Source organism: Oreochromis niloticus, linkage group LG3, assembly GCF_001858045.2.
Source record: "Oreochromis niloticus isolate F11D_XX linkage group LG3, O_niloticus_UMD_NMBU, whole genome shotgun sequence".
Classification (NCBI taxonomy): Eukaryota; Metazoa; Chordata; class Actinopteri; order Cichliformes; family Cichlidae; genus Oreochromis; species Oreochromis niloticus.
The window spans coordinates 37468060-37488550 of record NC_031967.2 but is presented as its reverse complement, the minus strand read 5'-3'; the positions used below and the strand labels follow the sequence as shown (position 1 = coordinate 37488550).

The window sequence follows — 20491 nt, the reverse complement described above, 5'->3', positions numbered from 1 at the left end:
TTCGTTCAGGCCGTCATGTTTTTGATGTTTTAACGTGTACATGAGTACTGTCCGAGCTCTCAAAGTTTATTTAATCTGTAACAGTGTTACAGATTACCGTTACCGTAGCTGATAATACCTTATGCACAAATAAATAAAAACTGCACCTGCAGGGTTTGAAATAAATGTAGAAGTTGCAAATATTTTAATAAAAATGTGTTTTACAAGCATAAAATTTAAATATGTCCATAAAAGTTTACTTCAATAAAATGTAAAACTGATAGCTGTTGTTTGACTAGATGTACAATAAGCCATAAAAACACAACAGCACCTACTTTAACAGACTCATAAAGACATCTGAAAATGAATTTTGTATTGAAACATTTTTCTTATTATATTCACATGTTTTGGCCTTTTTTAATCCAGTACATATTCACATATGTATATATGTATAGGGAATTATTATCTTTGATTCAGTTAACTACAGCATGAAAATGACACTTGTAATGTAGTGCATAGGTAGTAATGATGAACATGGATACATTCCTTAATATAAAAGAAAGACAAACGAAACAATTTCTGGTGCTTTTTTAGTCACATCAATACAGGATTTCTAACAGGTCTCAGAAGTAATCCTTAGAGAGCACAGAAAATCTCTGCTATGAGTGAAGAGTAAGTATCCATTAAGTATTCAGTAAATCGAATTGCTGTGTGCTCATATAATGATCTGTTGTACTGTTATAAAGTATTAGATCATTATTACTCATGCATTGATGCTTACTGCAAGTAGAGCTGTACTCTTTTGATGTGGCTGATGTGGAGCTAATTTATAAACTATTTTGTATTAAAATGTAAGAAAACAGTGAGAACTCCTCATCAGTAACACAGTGACAGTGTCCTGTTGAGTCCCAGTCACCTGTTAAAAAGCATCAAATCACCACATTTCATGCAAATGATGATATTTTTAGACTAAATAATCAACTTTTTGTATATTTGTGTTTTGTAAATGTTTTTATGTAAAATCACAGTGTTAGAAGTCATATAAGCACTTCTTTTTAAGGTAAATGCAGTGAAATGTGAGTAAAGTTTGTTTATTAGGCGCTTTTTGCAGACACTCATAAAGTCTTGTACATGAAAAGGAGTAAAACAAATAAGAATAATAGCCAAAAAAAAGACACATTAGATGGATGTAGATGAATATAAGTATGAGAAGATTGGAGCTATTATTATTCTCAATTACATAAAGTACATAAAAGTGTGCTTACGCGCAGTAATATTTATGTGCGGTAAGTTTAATCCAGTGATTTCTCAGTGAACGAGAACCTGGATGAGGTCTGGCTGTCTGGAGACAACGTCAGCGTGCCATTGCGCATCCGGAGAGCGCGTGCTCCAGCGGCAGGAGCGAAGAGGAGGATGAACAGGATCGTGGAGGTTTTGGTGATAATGGTGATGGCGGGGAGCGCGTGAAGCCGTTTCTCGTGGGATTAACTGTCGTTGACATGGATTTAATGGACGATCATAGTTGTTTTAGTTGTTACTTCTCCTGAGAGACGCAGACAAACAGAAAGGAGGGGGAGAGATGGGGGACCGACAGCGGCGGACCGGGAGACTCGGGAACCTCACGACCAAGTCCCGGGTCTCCAAGGAGACCAAGCTCCGGTTGCGCGTGGTTTTCCTGGATGACAGCGAGCGCACGTTCGAGGTGGAGGTAAGCCCTTCACGGGGGGTAGTGAAAACATTCATATTTACTTTTCTGAGTGGATCCACATATAGCACGTGTCTGTCTTCAAAACAATATTATAAATGATCAAATATGTCGAATATGCGTTTTAAATCTGTCTGGATAATATTTTTATACAGCTTTCTGTCGCTTTGTTTGCGACTTCCTTTCTCTCCTTCCTGAAAAAAGAAAGAAATCAAAGAGGGGAAACCCACCACGGGCTCTGTTCAGACTGGATTCTTCGCCAACATTTACGCTTTAATATAATAATTAGGATTATTATCTGGGAGTACCTGGTCGTGCACTTCTCTGGTCTGACAGGGTTTAATCTGCTGTTTAATATAATTTAAACTTGCTTTATAGACACTATTTTAGGTTTTTATAGCGTGCTTTGTACAGCAGAGAGTGTGTACTTGTACTAAAGTATTTATTTAGTTAAACCTCAAAACAGAAACTGACCATTTAAGCGCAAATGTGCTTCACATTTTCAGAGTGTTCCTTATTCTTAGGCACCAACATCTGACACAACTCCCTCTCTCTGATTATCTCTGTTGAACAATCAAAAACAGAAGAAGAGCGCTGCAAGTTATATTTATATAAATATCAGATCTGTGGTCAGTATACTGTAGCTAATACTACCATAATCCAGGTACTTTTTTTTTCACCTGGGTTTCAATCAGTGGCAAAACTGCAATCAAAGATCAAAAGCACAAGATTGCTGCGCTCAATAATCAACGAATGTATCTATTACAGATAACCACAGACTGTATAAAAAGATGGAAAGGGTTTCAGGTCTGACAATCCGGTCTTTAAGTGATGACGTATCAACCCTGCTTCCGGGTCCAAACTACTCTGAGTTTATTAAGGCTGTTGTGTTTTTAACATGCATCTTGTTCTATTTAATCTGAACAAGCACCTTAAAAAAGTCAGTGATCACTGTCGGCCTCTCTCTGTTATTATTACCACTGTTCATTTTAGAGCTCAGTTTTTTAAACCCTTACGATGTAACTACAGCCCAGCCCATGCAGCAGTATATTAATGACTAACCTTATATTGTGGATGGATTATCTTAGTTGTTCTCCTGACTGAAGTTTGGTCCTTTTACATGCAATTGCATTTGTCCCTGGCAGCTTTCACAGCTTGGATTATATGATATGGAGAACACACAGGAGATACATGTGTGTTATGTCCTTTCCTGCTTGCACTTACATAACACCGTTTTACCTTAGTAGTTCCCAATGAGAACTACAATGTGAGTTGTTTGCCTACTAACATTAGCAACTTGAGTTTTAGTGTCATACCCAAGTGCAGTTTAGCACAGGTGAGGAGAACCTCTCCCACCTGAGTTTCTGCCACTCTTGACTCTCTCTCTCTGTGTTAGTTTGTCCAGTAAAATAGGGAAAAAGATGAAATAGGGGAACAAACTCTCAAGCTTTCTGACAACACTGGTAAAGTTGTAACAGTTGATTGTTTGTCTTGCAGATGCTGTTTAGCAGCAGAAAAGTGTTTGTGAAGACAGATTTGTGCAGAAATTTCAGAGTTTATTAGCAATGCATGAATTGTTAGGAATGTTCTCCCCCCCTAAAAACTGAAATTAATGCATTAACGAGGCTCAAACCCCAGTTTCTGCATTGGAAATGGTGTGTATGAGCCACCTCCTGTCTAAACTTTCATTCTTTAAAAATGGAAAAGCTCCAAAATGTCTTTTCAGAAACTCTTACGTGGGCTGTTTCACATGGTAGGCACAAATGAGAGAAATTGTCTTTAAATATTAGTATTAGTCATCACAGTGACTAATACTGCCATTACTAATACTGTTTAATTTTCACTCAGCATTAAATATACTGATGCAGTCTTGAGCAACATAATGACAGGCAGAAGTCGGTTAAAAAATATCCTGTAACCTGATTTTATTTTATTTGTTTAAAGTTTCATTATAGTTGTAGGTACTTCAGGATTGCTGAACAGCATCCTACAGGAAGTGCTTCCAAATCCGCTGTTTGCATCACATTTTCCCAGTGTCCCTCCGTGATCATCTCAGCAACAGCGTGATACGTAGTCAATGTCACCAGCAGCCCTGAATGGAAGAGTGGATTAGGGAGCGACTGCAATGGTTTGGCCACATCTGCCGCATAAGCAACCATCGCCTGCCATATCACCTTTTGATGCAGCAGCGCCCCACCCACTGGAGAATCAAGCGTGACGTGCCTAAGAAGACTTGGATCAAGCAAATTGAAGACGATTTTAAACAATGACGTCTAACCCTCGAGCAAGCAAATGTGAAGGCAGGAGACCACAAGGCCTGGAAATGCATCATTGACCAAGATGGAAACCCTATGGCACCCACAGCGACGTATTGGCTTCGTGGACAACCTCCCCTGCCAACCACCGCGCTACGGACAAAAGAAGAAGAAGAAAGATAGCCTGTACTGTTTGCATTCATACTTGTGCATTGATGTACCTGATCTGCCATCAGGACTGCCTGAGCTGTTCATGTTGGACTTGGACCGGATAAATGTTGAATGACAGCTGATTTTACTTTCACAGCAAACAGAAGACTTCAGAATCACCCCTGGCTAATAAGCGTGTTATTAGAGCTACGGAAACCAGAAAAATGGCACATGTCAATATTGTCAGAGAACTAGCTATTGCATTAGCGATGTTGGCAATCTATTTTACAGTTACCATGATATATATTTCAACATCAAATCTATGCTGTGGGTGTGCTGGAAGTTGATAGGTACCTACCTAGAAATGTTACTATATGTCTAATTGGCGCACTTTGATTGGTCTTTTAAGTGGTCCCATTTACTCCTATGAATTTCTGCCTGTTCTTGGACTCATTTTTCTCGTTTACTAGAAGAGAGAAACTTCACTGCCAGCATGTGTTTTGGCAGTGAAATAGCCGTACAGCAGAGGAACACCATCCTGAGGGATAAAAGCAGGCCACAGCGTCAGGCTCTTACATATGCAGATGCGTATACATATATGCAATGCAGTATCATCACTGTGCTAGCATGTTTCCAATGTTCGCATGGCAACAATTCCAGCTAGAGACACATATAGCCATTTGGAGTTGCATCAGGAAGTGCATCTTTCATGAAACTCTGCCTGACCTATCTGACATTATCAAGTGATACCAAGCAGAAATTTTATTTTATAATCACAACAACAGTCGCTTCTTGGTGACTTAATTAAGTTTTTTTCTAAAGAAAGATGATTTTTTTTTAATGGTCCAAACAGCTGCAGATGTTTACCAGCTGTGTGAGGTGTAAACACTCTGCTGTCTATGAACGGCCATGTGCTGCTCTACTATCCAGGTCAGAAAAAGAAGACCAACGGGCCTGTTTTTCAACATGGTGACGTCGCCTGCGAGGCAGTATTGCAATCTAAAAAGAATCTGTGTGTGAGTGTGAGTGTGTGTGTGAGTGTGTGTGCATGGCTGGCAGTATTGTGCTAGCAAAGGAGCTCCATTTTCCACGCCCATGCTTTCTGCCCTGTCAGTTTCCCAGCGGCCTCCGGGGCATTAGCAGTACAAGAGGAAAGAGGAAAGAGAGCTGAAGGAAAAGGCAAGGATGGACAGAATAGGGCAAAAATAAAATGTGATAAATTTAGTAAGGGATAACATTACAACCATGTGCCTAATATTGTGTCGGTCCCCCTCTGTACTGCTGTGGGGTCTTTACCTTACAATATAAAAAACCTAGTGATGACTGTAGTTGGGATTTAGTGTGATATGAATAAAATTTAATTTAGCTTAATTTTGCTGCCAAAACATCCCTGACTCACTGAGGCATGGACTCCACTACACCCTTGAAGGCATGCTGTGCTATCTGGCATCAAGATATTAACAACAGAAGTCCTGTAAGCTGTGAGGCTTCCGTGGAACGGACTTGTTTGTCCAGCACATCCCACAGATGCTTGATTAAGATCTGGGCAATTTCAAGGCCAAGTCAACACCTCAGACTCATTGTTGTGGTCCTCAAACCATTCCTGAACCATTTCTGTGCAGTCCCAAAAAGTTATTTCTGTTCATCTGGATGTTGCGTTTCCAGTGGGAGAAATGTTTTGTCACTCATCCAAGTGACTTCTTCAGTCTCAGCTGACTGCAGGTTTCCCCAACCTTATAAACAGTACATTTGCATAATGACTGAAACCAGCCCACTGAAGGAACAATGGGCTGGGAGGTCAGTTCCTTGATCATTATATGCAAATTCTCATGACCACTGATCAAAGATCACTGATAAATGGCCATGAGTACCATTCACAGAGAGTTGGGGAATGGCTGCAATCACAGCATTGTAAGATAGTGAAAGATGTACCCTTAGGCCCCCTCCTCGATTCAGAGATGGTCTTTCCCTTTTCACGTAAATGGCCTCCTTGACTCCGCGCTCAAACCAGTGTTCCTCCCTGTCCAGGATGTGTACATCCTCATCGTTGAAAGAGTGTCCACTGGCCTGACGAGGTTGCTCTTCTTTGTTGTGCCATCCTCTTCACCAGAGGTTGTTTGGTTTCCCCAATGTATAAATCCTGGCAATCCTCCTGGCACTTAACAGCATACACTACTGTATGTTACTCTGTGTCGGGGGACCCGATCCTTGGGGCGGACCAGTTTTTGGTGCAGCGTGTTTTGGGGTTTAAAAGCCACAGAGACCCGGTGTTTAGAAAAAATGCGTCTCAGCTGTTCCGATACTCCTGACACATATGGGATCACTACAGGTTTTCGCTTAGGCAGCCTGGATCGGCTGGAGCTTTCTTTAGGTGCCTTCCCAGCTTTGACAAATGTCCAACTGGAATAACCACATTTACTCAGGGCCTTCTTGATGTGCTGTTCTTCTGCCTCCCTGGCCGCTGTGTCAGTGGGGATGGTGTTCGCTCTGTGTTGTAGCATCTTGATGACACCCAGTTTGTGCTCCAGTGGATGATGAGAGTCAAACCTTAGATACTGATCCGTATGCGTAGGTTTACGGTACACGTCAGCTTTTAGATGTCCCCCATTACTGATGGAAATCTCACAGTCTAAGAAGGCTAACCTGCCACTTTTCATATCCTCCCTGGTGAATTTGATGTGTTGGTCCACCGAGTTAATGTGATCCGTGAATTGTGGTACATCCTGAGATTTGATTTTCACCCAGGTGTCATCCACATATCTGAACCAATGGCTTGGTGGTGTTCCAGGGTAGGATAGCAACACCCTCTTTTCAACTTCTTCCATGTACAAATTGGCCACGATGGGTGAAACTGGGGAACCCATGGCACACCCATGTTTCTGCCTGTAGAACTGACCCTTGTATGTGAAGTAGGTGGAATGAAGACACAGTTCCAAAAGCAAACACTTGGTCGATGCTGAGAGTGGTCCTGTTGCTGAGGTTGGTGTCATCCTGTAATCTCTTACGGACTACCTCCAACACTTCTGTGACTGGGATGCAAGTGAAGACAGATGTAACGTCGTACGAGACCATGGTTTCATCTGCCTCCATAATTACATCTCTCACCTTCTCAACAAAATCCAGGGTGTTCTGGATGTGGTGTTCAGAGCTGCCCACCAGCGGGTTGAGGATCGAAGCCAGAAACTTGGAGATGTTATAGGTGACCGAGTTGATCATGCAGACAATTGGTCTTAAAGGTGCACCCTGTTTATGTATCTTCGGTAAACCATACAGACTTGGTGTAGATTCCCCTGGGTATAGCCTGTGGTATGAGGTTTTTTCATGATAGTCTTTCTGGTTTAGCAAAACAGTGCACCTACCCTTGTCTGCCGGAAGGATGATAATGTTGTTGTCATTACTAAGTGATGTGAGTGCCTTCCTCTCCTCCATGTTGGGGGTTTTGCATTGCTGAGACAGGCCAAAACTTTTGTCTGTAGTTGCTCTGCTTCCACGTCTGCAATACTGTTGTTTCGAATTGCTGTGTAGATGAACAGAATCAACCTTTTGGGATTTATAGGTTTGTTCCCACTGAGTGAAACTAAAAGAAGCTCTGACACTTCTACAAGTTTCATATGTACAGTGGAGAAAACAAGTCTGTATCTTTGTGTGAACATCCTTTCTTTTAAAAAAGGTTACCTTCAACTGTTAAAAACACAATACGTGGTGTATTTCTTTTGTTAACAGGGTGAATCCATGTAATCCTAACTAATCTTTCAGGTAGTGTTTATTTTATTCTGTTTCAACAGGAAGAACTGAATATGTTACTCATCATAGCTTAATGGTACACAAATACACAATACTGTTTGTCTGCTACAGTCTGCTGAATAATTATGGCAGCACCTTGTGGATGTTTAGCAAAGCTTGTAGTAGCTAATCGGTAAAATGTTAGACATGTTCTGTCATGCTGAATCTTTCCCTGATGAGCACGGTTCAGTCACTTAGGTCATGTTTTCTTAACCTTCAGATTAGTTTATCAAAGCTGTGACACCAAGACTGAGGTGAGTCCGCTGACTAAAACAGAGAACTGTGAAGCATCACTGGACCATGACAGCAATTTATATATTCGGTTTATGAACAACTTATGAAACCAGAGACGCATGAGTTTCCTCTGGAGTCTCTGGTTTCAGTCCAAAACTTTTAAGGTTAACTGGTTTGGGTCAATGACTGGTTCATCCCCCATTAACCCCCCGAGTTTTAATTTGTATCATTTTTGCTACATCTGGCAACTTTGTGCCCTCTGGTGCATGAAATACTGATCCCTGGTGGATTTTCTGTGAACTGCATGTGTCCAATTCACAGAAGTAAAATAAATAAAATGATGTAAAAGAATAATAAGAAATAGAAATAAACAGCAATAATGCAATTACTATATGTATGGGTAGAATTAAGTCCAAATATAAAGTACAATTAGAAATACATAGTCATACAAAGGTAGGACATACAGATTGTACAGGTGTTATTATATAAAACTGTATTATATTGTGTACATCCCAGTTCAGTAATGAGGCAGTGATTCAGTAGCCTGATGGCCTGTACAACCGTACATGTTGAAAAATAACAATTAACCAATATGTTGAAATTTAAAAGTGTCCGTACGTGATGGACATGTCAAGTGTTACTGCTTCCTCGCAATGTGTCATGACACCTATGCCAAAGGTAACTTTGTGCATGTCTTTGAGATTTGACAAAACCGCATTTGTTCCTCTGAAACAAGCTGGAACAAGCTAGCTCCATGTTGTATGCAATGAAGGCCCTTCACTAGTCAAACAGACACGTGTAAGCTTGTGCAGATGTCATTAATGAAACTTGCTGTTTTGCTGTTTTCTGCTTTGAATTCACATCCAAAGTTGCACATCGCTCACTTTTTCCTCTGTTCTGCTCTGCTGGAAACTAACTGCTCTGCTGATCTGTGGGCAGCTTTTTGCTTCCAGTAATTATCAGTTAGGCCTCTTCTTCTCTCTATAATCAGTTACAGCTGCCATGTCCTTCGTCATCCTCCCTCTCCCCTAATAACCTTTCTCCTTCCCTCATGACAAGTTAATGAGGGACGTCCAGTGACCCCCCGACAGGGCACTAAACACCAGCTATAAGACAGCGAACGCTAAAAAAAAACAAAAACGTGTCACTGCAGTAAGTAAACACCGCACAAACACCAGAGACAGGTTCAGCGCTCCATGTGGGCACACTTTGATTTAAGCCTGAATTAAATTTCAGACACAGGGTCTTCAAAGCAGATAAACAATAAGACAGTACTTTTACATGTTTGTAGTGTCCTTTGAATTTTTGTCTAATGTGGTTAAAGTGACCTATTCTTCTGATCTGACTCCATATTTCTATTCTTGGACTCTACTAGAAAAGCTTTGCATGATTCAGAGTTCAAAATAATCATGACGACTTTCTTCTGATTGGCTGCCCCTTAAATACAAAATACCTTAATAACAAGTGATTAAAATTTTAAAATATTTGGTTATATAAGATTGTGACAAGACTGAATAAATATCAGTTTGTAGAAAATAACAAAAGGGGTAAAAAAAAAAAATGGGAAAACAGAGGAAATATAACTGTTAGTTTAAAGGACAGAAATGGAGGTAAAAACAGGACATATCACAAAGAATCACACAGTTTCAAAGTGATTTAATTTCTGGCTGGAGTCACAAATGTCATATGGAAATAGGGGGTCACACCGATTAGGTTGGTGTGCAAAAAAGAAGATGTAGCAGAAACTCTTAAACACTGTAATTTAACAAAAAACATTAAAGGAAAGATGCACAGCTTATATACAGCTATATATCTAATCTGTTATAATCAGTTCATCATTTCCCCTTAAATGGAGCCACATTTGTAAGGGAAATACATTTGTGGGTTGAGCAGCAGAGTTGAGTATGTGGGTTTTGTCCATGAAAAACTTGCCAGCTCTTCTCTGGTAAGGCAAAACAATTTATTCTGCTTTTGAGTCGTGTTTAGTCCAAAGAAACAAGACATAGCAACAGTTTACAGTCTATTCATTGAACAAATGGACCTCAGTACCATGTGGAAGAACCATACACAGCCTGGTACCTCCTCCTCATGCTGGTCACCAGCTCGTTCACACACTGCTGTGGGATGGCATCCCATTCATCAACCAGCATTTGTCACAACTCAGCCTGTATAGTTGTGTTTTGGCATTGGCTGAGTCAAACACAAATGTGCTTACTTCCCCCCTTAAGTTTATATATCTATACATATCTGCCAGCAAATTGAGTTTACAATGACTCAGAAAGTCATTGGGATCCAGAGTCAGGGACATTAGTTGAAATACACCATTTTTACACCATTTGAACCCTGATGGCAAAAGAAATGTGTGAGACTTTCATAAAAGGCAAAACCTTCTAGTATTTGAAAATGTGCCTAATTAACCAACAAGTGAAAAAAAACCAAACCTAATCTTAACATTTCGCCTGACGTGTTCACCATTAGGAGGTTAAGTAAGACGAGCAATGAAGGTCTCAGTTTCCATGGATACAGTTCAGAATTTACTGCCGTCGTCCTCTGTCATGCCTCAACTTTTTCTATCTGTTGTCTTTTAATCATTTCATGTCCCCTATGCATATCTTCCACAGATTAATTAAATATGAAAGAAAAAAAATGGCCGTGATTATGCAAACTCTCATTAAGCAAAGTATTAGTGGATAAAGTAACTGAGCTGTAGCACATTTTTCTGGGCTCCCAGGAGCACTCCCGGACTTTAGTTTTAAGAACGTCTCAATTAAAAAGTCCTATTATCCTTCTCACTTTAATTCTCTCCCACTCTTTCTTCCAGCAAAAGGTTTTAGGTGGCGACTTCTACAACAAAGTGTGCGGTCATCTGAAACTGCTGGAGAAGGAGTACTTTGGCCTGGAGTTCAGACACCACAGTGGCAATTATGTAAGAAACTCTGGATCGCACAGATATGCACAGATCAGTGCAGGAGGTTTTGAATGTCTTAACAAGTTTCTGTTGCAGGTTTGGTTGGAGCTGCTGAAGCCTTTGGTCAAACAGATCAGATGTAAGTCATATCTGTCCTAAGATTAGTGCTCTGACTTCATATTTCCTTCAAATATTTCCAGATCTCAGCGTCTCCATCTGCACCATTGCCCTGCATCTATAATCTCACTCTTTTCTTTTCCCTTCTGTCAGACACCAATGATTTATTCTTCAGGTTTATAGTCAAATTTTTTCCACCAGATCCTGGACAACTCAAGAGAGGCCTCACCAGGTAAAGTCTGAGCATAGATGAGATATATGTTCAGCATAAGTGAAATGCCACAGTAGGTGTACTCATACTGTTTTGTGTGTGCACAGGTATCTTTTTGCCTTACAGATCAAGCAGGACTTGTCTAATGGCAGTCTGACCTGTAATGACAACAGTGCCGCCCTGCTGGTCTCTCACATACTGCAGTGTAAGCATCAAAGTGCAGCACGTTGTGTAATTATCAAAAATACTGACATAAAACCCACCTGCAACTTTGTAAGTTACGTTAGTTGGACATCCTTTTACTTTCACAGCTGCTGTAATTGTTTTTGCAGCAGATTCAGAAAAGTACTGGAAACGTTCCTCAGACATTTTGGTCCATGTTGACATTAAGGCATCGAACAGACACAGGTGCTCATCTCAAAGGTGCTCAGATTCAGATCTGGTGACTGTGCAGCGTGTTTGAGTACAGTGAACTCATTGTCATGTTCAAAAAAACAGTTTCATATGATCTGAGCTTTGGGACATGGTGTGTTATCCTGCTGGAAGCAGCCATCAGAGGATAGGCATAGGCAATAAGCAATGCTGAGCTGTTTAAATGTGTATCTTAACAAAATATCCTAGTACAATTACACCGGCACCACCAGTCTGACCTGCTGAGACAAGGCAGAACAGATCCATTCTGCCTTGTTGTGTTCACCAAATTCTGACCCTACCATCAGAATATTGTAGCAGAAACTGAGCCTGAGCCTATACTCCAATTAAATGTTTAAAACGCAGAGAAACTAAATATGTGTTTGCATGCATATGTATGTATGCTACAGCAGAGATAGGGGACTATGATGAGGAGCTGGACTGCCAGCATTTGGAGATGAAGCACTATGTTCCCAACCAGGAATATCTGGACCACAAGATCATCAAGTTTCACAAGAAACACAGGTATGAAGTGAAGCAGAAGACACTGGTGCTCTGTAGTATGTGGACAGTTTTGTCAAACTAGTGTTAATTTTGACCAGAGAGAAAGAGCAAAGTATTAACTGGACATAGGACTGTGCCTCTTTCCCCCATCCCACCCATAGGTTCTTAAAAAAAACTATAGATTTTAAAATATGATATTTTTCCAACCAAAATGCCACTTTTGAAACCTATGTTTGACGTGTTGTTTGAGCCTAATTTTTGTTGGAATGGCAGAAGTGACTGCTGGGTTTGGCAGCAAAACAACATCAATGTATCCAACTCTCCATAAATCAGTGGTTTAGGTTTATATGGATTGTAATTGTGATTCTTTGTCTCTGTCCACAGAGGACTCTCTCCAGCAAACTCCGACATCCAGCTGCTGGAGGTGGCGAGGAAGCTGGACATGTATGGAATCAGGCCTTACCCTGCCTATGATGGGGAGGGAATGAGGATCAATCTGGCTGTCACACACTCTGGAGTGCTAGTCTTTCAGGTGTGTCCACTTCCACATAAAGGACAAATATTTTCATTTTTGTCATCAGAAACATTCCCTCTTCTATTAAGCTAGGAGTTGCTGTTTTAGCATAAAAAAGTTGGTTTGTGAAGTTACAACACAATAAATTTATTGGATCTAATAAACTAACAATCATTCATTATATGCGAGATAAAACAAGATATGCGAGATAAAACCTGAGGACACTGGTGATCCTTTTTAGTTTTTATAGTACCAATAAAAGTTTACAATTTCCATGTGCATTTCTCAAAAAACAATTAACAGGTTTAGGAGAGGAGCACTGTTTGAGGCTAAATACATGTGCACATGCTACACTACACATTACATATAATCTCTCATTATTTTCTTCTTGTGTTTTTCCAGGGAAACACAAAAATCAACACATTCAGCTGGGCAAAGATCCGTAAGCTAAGCTTCAAACGCAAGCATTTCCTCATCAAACTACATGATAAAGTTGGGGTGAGAAACTGATCCAGTTTGGGCCACACGGTTTTGCTTTTTGTCTTTTTAAGATTTATTTTTGAGGGTTGTACCCTGCATCTCGAGTCCTGCGGCAGACTTGCCACCTGGCCAGGGTGTACCCTGCCTCTCGCCCTAAGACAGGTGGATTGCAAATAGACAATGTAAAGATCAAATCTGATCCATAGCAGCTACCAAGTTACTAATGTAAAGGTTCTACAGCTAGAGTACTTGTGCCAGTTCCCAGAGAGCACCCTATGGGGGCTTTTAAGTTCTCCAGTAGAAGACTTTTTGGGACTTAAAGGGGAGACAGCATGCTATACAGAGGTGGTCGTAAATATTTGACTCATCATCATCTTATTTCATGTCCATCCAGCCCTCGTGTAAGGATACACTAGAGTTCGCCATGGCCAGCCGTGATGTGTGTAAATCATTCTGGAAGATGTGTGTGGAGTACCATGCTTTCTTCAGGCTAGCTGAGGAACCAAAGGCCATACACAAAACTCTGCTGTCATGTAAAGGCTCCAGCTTCAGATACAGGTAAAATGCAGACAAGTGCACATAATGCTATAATCTGAAGGTGCATTCAGGCTTTTGTATAATACATATATATATTAATCATCTTTTTGCCCAAAATCAAAGTCACTTACTTATTTCCAGTGTCTACTATGCATGAATTGTTCTCCAACCATTTATTGGTACATCAGCTGGATTTAAGCTTGTACACAAATATTTTGACTCACAAAACTTTTGACTTACCTACTCTTGTAATGTTTGAATAAACCATCCTTTCCAGCTTATCCAAAGGACAGATGAGCTCATGTCTTGGTGATTGGTCTATCCACAACTCACGAGAATCCCTACTCCCTACTGATAGTATTGGTTAGAATTTAATCAAACTGTGCTCAAAGTCATTTACTGATTTATAGGCAAAAACCTGAGAACTATGATGGACTGTGAGCGTGTTTTTTTTTTTGTTTTTTTTTACCATTTTCTACTGATGAATATTCAGACTCTTTGTTTTCAGTCAGGGGTGGTAGTGTGTCCATCTAATGTTGGTAATGTTGTTTGGCAGTGGTCGCACCCAGAAGCAGCTGCTGGAGTGTCTGGGATCAGGGGAGAAGAAGCCTTCGCACTTTGAAAAGTGAGAGAGATTTTATTGATGCTTCAATTTCCTTTTCATAATCAAGACGCTTATGAAAGGGAGCTTGAAGTACTTGAAATGGCAACATATTTTATTAAGCAGTCTTATGTAAAGGTCAAAGGATCAGTAACAGAGGAATCTTTTGTGATCATTTTTTATAGTCTGTGTATAACATCCGTTCTTTTATTCCTCTCTCTGTCTGTCCAGGATATACAGTCAGACAGACTATGACCCCAGACAATGTCGATCTTCTCCTGATCTCCTCACAGATGTCTCCAAACAGGTAATAAATATGACTGTTCAGTCTTTAAAACTATTACTTGACACACAATGCATATTCATGTCTGACAAAATTAAAACAGCTACTGTTCTATTATCTTTTTTTAATGATTTTGTTTAATTAACTTGAAGATCTTTGGGTTTTTAGAAATTACATTGCATGTTCTTGGGCTGTTTTTTCTTCTTTTTTACAGTTCTCTGATATTATCTAATACATACATACTCTGATATCATATTAGCCAATTAATTAATGGTAGCATAATCAAAATATTGTTCAGTCCTAACAAGAAATAAAAACAGCTCAAGTGTTCGTGCCTTTTCTTCTCAGGTGTATGAGCAATCTCACCCATTCCCACGGTCAAGTCGTGCTCTGGTGGTACACAGCCAGGATCAGTTGGACCCGCATCACCGAGACAACGATACTGAAATCAATGAAAGAGGGGCTAAACGCAGCCATTCATGTGTTGAGGTCAGCCAGAGGCCTCGCCTCCTCTCCCAAGTCACTCCTCTTTCTCCATCTGTCCACCAGACAACGCCGCCTTCACCCTCACCGAAGATGAGATCTGCTTCGATATCTGTAGTAGAGGACGCAAGGGGGGTACGAATCGGGACACAGCGCCAAGCCCAGCGGTTAGCTGGTGTCTATGGAAACCGATCTAGACGTCGACCCAACCCCCAGCCACATCCAGATGCAGGACAGCAGCTGGTCCTTCTCTACCCTAACAGCCCTGCCTACCAGTATCATCCTGTCCTCCCATCGTTCCCATTAGCTGGCTGCTCGCCACTCAACCGGCATCCCTACTTGTCGGAATTTGTTGCCGTTTCCTCACTGGAACGAATTCCGCATACAAGACGGCGGGATTATGTGACAATGGATGGTATAACACGGCCATCTTTTTACCCAATACGTCACGATTCGCCATCTAGTTCACCAATCAGGAGAAACCTCCGCTCCAGTGGTTCAGGTGGGCTGGGATTGGCCAGAATGTACCAACCAGGAAGCAATGGTGCAAGACTCATGGGCGTTGGACATACAGAGGCAGGTCATTACAGCGATGACTCCAACTTCCTTCCTGGGCTGCCTCGCCGTGTAGCCAGCCAACCTGACGTCAAATTACACCTCTCGAGGAGTTCAAACACTGCCTTTAACCCTGCTTCTGAGTTCCGCCCTCTTGGTTACTACCCCCACCTGACGCGCCCCTCCAGACCCACCTACCTCCCACTAAACTCTTCCCCTCTGCCTGAACGCCCCAGTTCACTATGTATGATTGGCAGCACTGCGGGAAGCTACAGCGACTCAGACCCGGAGGTTTTCTATCCATATTACTGCCCTGCCCCTCAGGTGGGCAAGATGGTACGGTCCGCTGGACTAGCCAGGATGAGGTTTTCATCGGGGAGTCTTCAACTTGATGAGGAGGAAGAGGGAGAGGAGGAAGAGAGGGAGCATGCAACAGCAAAAGAAACTGTAAAGAAGGAGCCAGAGGGTGAAGAGGAGAAGAAAGAAAAGAGTGGAGGAGGAGAGGATACAAAAGGAGCAGCAAAGGTTACTGAAGTGACGCTGTAGAAAAAGATTAAAACATTACAGCGGTTTATGATCACAGTCAAAACTGGAAGGATAATTTAAAATAGCACATCCTCTGCAGGCTGTAGATAACATGATAAATATATTAGATAAGAAGTGTGTTGTTTTGAGGTGCACTGGCAGATGAAATGTATTTTTTTGCCTTCTTCAAGTGAAAACCTCAGATTCTGAAAAGGGGCTACTGTTAAGTGGCTATTTTATAGGTGCAAGCTTACAAAAACAAGTAAATAAATAACATCAATAATAATTATTATTATTATTTTAGAAATTAAAGATGTGTGACAAATTTAAGCAGCCAACAATTAAAATTTTTTGTTAAGGTGTTTGAGCCACTACAACATTAATTCTTCAAGCATTCCTTTACCAGAGGGGTATGGGCACCATTTTTCTTAAAGATTTTCCCTCATTTCATATCTTGATGATGATCATCATCAAATGGAGACACATTGGTCTCCTGAAGATGTTAATTTTAGTTGCGATCTGGTGACTGTGAAGTTCATAGGCTACTCTTTAAGCCGTGTTAACTATAAGGTGGGCCCGTATATAGGTGGAGGCACTGTCATCCTGAAATAGACCACTCACATCCCATACAACTGGTCAACCAGAACAACTTTCTATTGGTTTTCATTTTTCATTCCCTCTAAGGCAGGGGTGGGCCATTAATTTTTCCAAGGGACTACATGAGAAACCGGGACTGTTGTGGAGGGCTGCATCAATTCAGCTTATTGCTGTGGCCATCCAAAAAAGTCCCAGTTCCTAATGTGGCCCCTCGGAAAAAGGAAACCGCAAAATACCCCAAATGTCTTAATAGAGCCAACGGATCCTCACTCTAACGGTGCGTTCACACCGAACGCGATAGACGCAACCAAAAAGCGCCAGACGCCCCTGGCTGGTCGCGTGCACATTCGCACCTTGACGTGGGACCAACGCGAATTGGTCGCGCTTCAAAATACGCAATTTTCACGCACGTGAAGCGGAAATGTGGGAAGAAGTAGTGCCAGACGGTATGTTTGCAAGATGGCAGCTGTCGATCTAGCGTTTAAAAAGAGAGTCTCCGTTCTTTATTTACTGTGGAGAGCAGAGCAGCAGTGTAAAGGACATCCTCACCGTACTTGGGGCAATCAGGTCCTCTAGAAGCGTGAGCAGTTTGGTGAGTTTCACCACTTGCTCCAGGAGCTGCGTCTGGATGACAGCTGCTTTCAGCGGTACCACCGTCTTTCCCTTGCCCAGTTTGAGGAACTGCTGTCCCGGTCGGTCCCAGCATCGCCCGCCTAAACACCAACTACAGGCGCTCAATCCCACCTGCAGAGCGCCTGTCCGTCTGCCTGCGGTTAGTAAAAGTGTTTAATACGGTAGTGCTTTATTGATACCTGTGCTAATATATGCTCATTTGAAGTCCCAGTGACTTCCCCACAACGGCTCTTTTAGGAGCCACCCACAAACCTCTAAAGAGCGTTCCTGCCTTTTTTTTTTTTTTTTGTAATTTTCTTAATAAATGGAGCTTGCCTCCAAAATAAACTAACCTGTCTTTATTCTCTTAAATAATTGGTCTTCACTATGTTCCTATATAGTAGTATATTTTTTCATTAGTATAATATGAAATAAATTCTACATGTGTCAAATTGTGTGCCAATATTTGCTGTGTAGTAGAACTAAGACATTAGTCATTCCAAAAATTTATTTGAAATAATATTAAAATTCTCCTTACACAAAGCAGCTGGTGTCGTGCTGCTCCGGGTGGTTGGCTACGGCGGTGATTAGCCTTTCCTGAATGAAGAATGAAGGGCTTTGGCTGGGTCTGCCCCTTTGAACTAGGTCAGAGCATCACGTCAACAGGCTCCTGAATGGTTGTCGCGGCGCGATTTGACGCTGGAGTTCAGATTTTTCCAACTCGAGCGGTAGACACGATACACGCGAATGCATAAAATGCACCACACAAACTGCCGCGTGTATTTTTATTTGCGCTTCAAACACGTCAGTCGCACTACTTGCTCGCGCGACTGACGCGTTTTCGCGACGCAAATCTGCTTCTGAATTTTCGCAGGACCCCCAGTCGCGCTTCATCGCGCTCCTCCATTGACTTTACATGTAAACCTGACGCTCTGGTCGCATCTATCGCGTTCAGTGTGAATGCACCGTAAGGGCCGAGCATTCTAGGCTGTGTTTTTCTCTTGATGTCTTTATGTGTGTCTTTTATGCAGTCTCTCACTTATTGACAGTATGGTTAAGGATGACTCACCAGAACATATCACTTTTCCACATTTCTGCAGACCAGTGCCTGTGTTGCTTTTTTGCTTTGTAACCCCTTTCATTGAAGCACTCTATAGCTATGTGCAGTACATGTGTGAAAAGCATACCTAGGTTGAAAAAAAAAAAATGGATGAAGCAACTGTGATGTTAGCTTTTTGGCCACTGTTACACTACTTTTTGGAGCCAGATTTGACCATATTTGGACAAGTTATCAGTTGCTGGTAAAAAAAAAAAGAAAAAAGAAAAAAAAAAGAGTGATTGGTCACAACCCCCCTGAAATCTTGGCAGGTAAATAAAAATGTGTATTCCCCAATTGACTGGGAAGTGGTTGCCAAGTGAGAGTCACTAAATGAATATGGTATTGCACTGAAAACCTCTTTTTGATTGATTTGCTCACTGGCAGATCACTATGGTGATCCTGGTCGCGTGGAAGACGCAGACTTGTCTACAAACCCTTGCCAATTAATCACCTAGTGGTGGTGAAACTCTGAAAAGTGCATCTATTGCAGTGGTTCCCAAACTTTTTTTGCCAGGCCCCCCTTTATTTTACAAGAAAAATGTTCGCGCCCCCCCCACCATGTGCCTCTTTTCACGTCACGCTGTGCGCCACGTTATTGTTTACATGAGATGAATTGCAGAATGGCAGATAGAGACAAAATACTGTTGCTGTTAATCTGACTATCTTCAGGTTTTACACGCTTACAAAATACACACGCAGTTACTGTCCCTCCATTTAGAAAGGCAGAGGCGTCACGGTGTAATTATTTTACGTGTAGTTGTTTTTTTTTCCTGTGTAATAATATTCAACATTGCTATCAATACATTTTTCAAAAAATGTCTCTCTGTGCAAAATGGGTTCAAACACATAAACAGCTGTGGGATACTGTTTGTCCCTGATTTGAACAGGGGGAACAAATTACAGCAGGATCAGCCTGATATTATTTGTATCCCGCTGTAACTTTACTGACCTAACATGTCCAAAATGTCAGGAGTAGTTAGTCATTACAAGAAGTGTTTGTGAACTAAAAATCAAGAATGTGGGATCCTGTTTGTCCGTGATTTGGAGAGCCCAGCGCTGCTCCCGACGCAGGGAAACTAATTTTGCAGGGGAGACCAACCTTGGCACTTGTGCAGGTGAAGCCAAAGGGAAGATGTGCTTCACCATATTTTCTAGTCTTTGACTTGGAAGGAAGTTGGTTTGGAAACATATTTGGCGATGCTTCATCTCCTGCTTTGCGTTTATGTGGGAGCCCCGTCAAAAACCTGTCCACAGTGTCCAAGCGCTCTTTTTTTTTTCTTTTCATACCGCGCCCCCCTGCAATGGCTAGGGGGGCGGGCCCCACACTTTGGGAACCTCTGATCTATTGGAAAGTACTGATTTTATCATCTTTGACGTTGCTAACCACAGGCAGCAACCTCCACTGCCAGCTGGTAAGGGAAAATATATTTTTCACATAGTAATTAGTGGTTGCCAAGGGAACAACAACCGATCTGTGTGTAACTGAGTTTTGAAGTACAAAGAATACGCCAAGAATCTGCGTTCTTGGCATTACCTTTAATCGTCCATAATTGTCTATATTTCTATGTGATCTTCCTCACTGACTGTCCAAAGTAAAACATAAGCGTCATGTGTATCAACAAAGACCCTTGTTGCTACATCAAAAAGAAATGCTAAGAGAGAATGAAATCCCTGTTGCCGTTTATATGCATTTATAGCTATATGCAAACACTAGCCATACCCTTACCAGATAATCCAGCCTATCAAGCACTGGAATCTAACATTCACAGATTGTGTGGATTGGACTGAAGTCATGTGGAGTCTGTTTTGGTCCCAGTGGACCAGTGAACTATTAGCAATGTGGTAGTTGTACTGGCTTTAACCTTTCCCACAGACTAAAGTGGTGGTCAATTTGATCACGATCATATCATCTGAATTTCACGTTGTGTTATTTAATGTTGCCATACTG

At 41.4% G+C, this 20491-nt stretch overlaps 1 protein-coding gene across 1 annotated transcript; it reads left to right on the top strand.

The window, feature by feature from the left end:
• The first annotated feature begins 1445 nt into the window (after nt 1-1445).
• LOC100706319 (FERM domain-containing protein 7) lies at nt 1446-19121 on the top strand. Its single transcript, XM_005459558.3, has 12 exons — nt 1446-1687; nt 10928-11032; nt 11111-11153; nt 11285-11363; nt 11450-11547; nt 12164-12278; nt 12642-12789; nt 13174-13269; nt 13646-13809; nt 14345-14413; nt 14621-14696; nt 15021-19121. The coding sequence occupies exons 1-12, from the start codon at nt 1559-1561 to the stop codon at nt 16254-16256; spliced, it is 2358 nt and encodes a 785-aa protein (XP_005459615.1). The 5' UTR covers nt 1446-1558; the 3' UTR covers nt 16257-19121.
• Nucleotides 19122-20491: the final 1370 nt, after the last annotated feature.

Bases quoted from the DNA above. Each gene is read 5' to 3' on its own strand.
- LOC100706319 (XM_005459558.3), top strand. From the start codon at position 1,559: ATGGGGGACCGACAGCGGCGGACCGGGAGACTCGGGAACCTCACGACC. The intron at 12,790-13,173 runs GTGTGTCCACTT...GTGTTTTTCCAG, and splicing joins CTGGAGTGCTAGTCTTTCAG to GGAAACACAAAAATCAACAC. The intron at 13,810-14,344 runs GTAAAATGCAGA...GTTGTTTGGCAG, and splicing joins GGCTCCAGCTTCAGATACAG to TGGTCGCACCCAGAAGCAGC.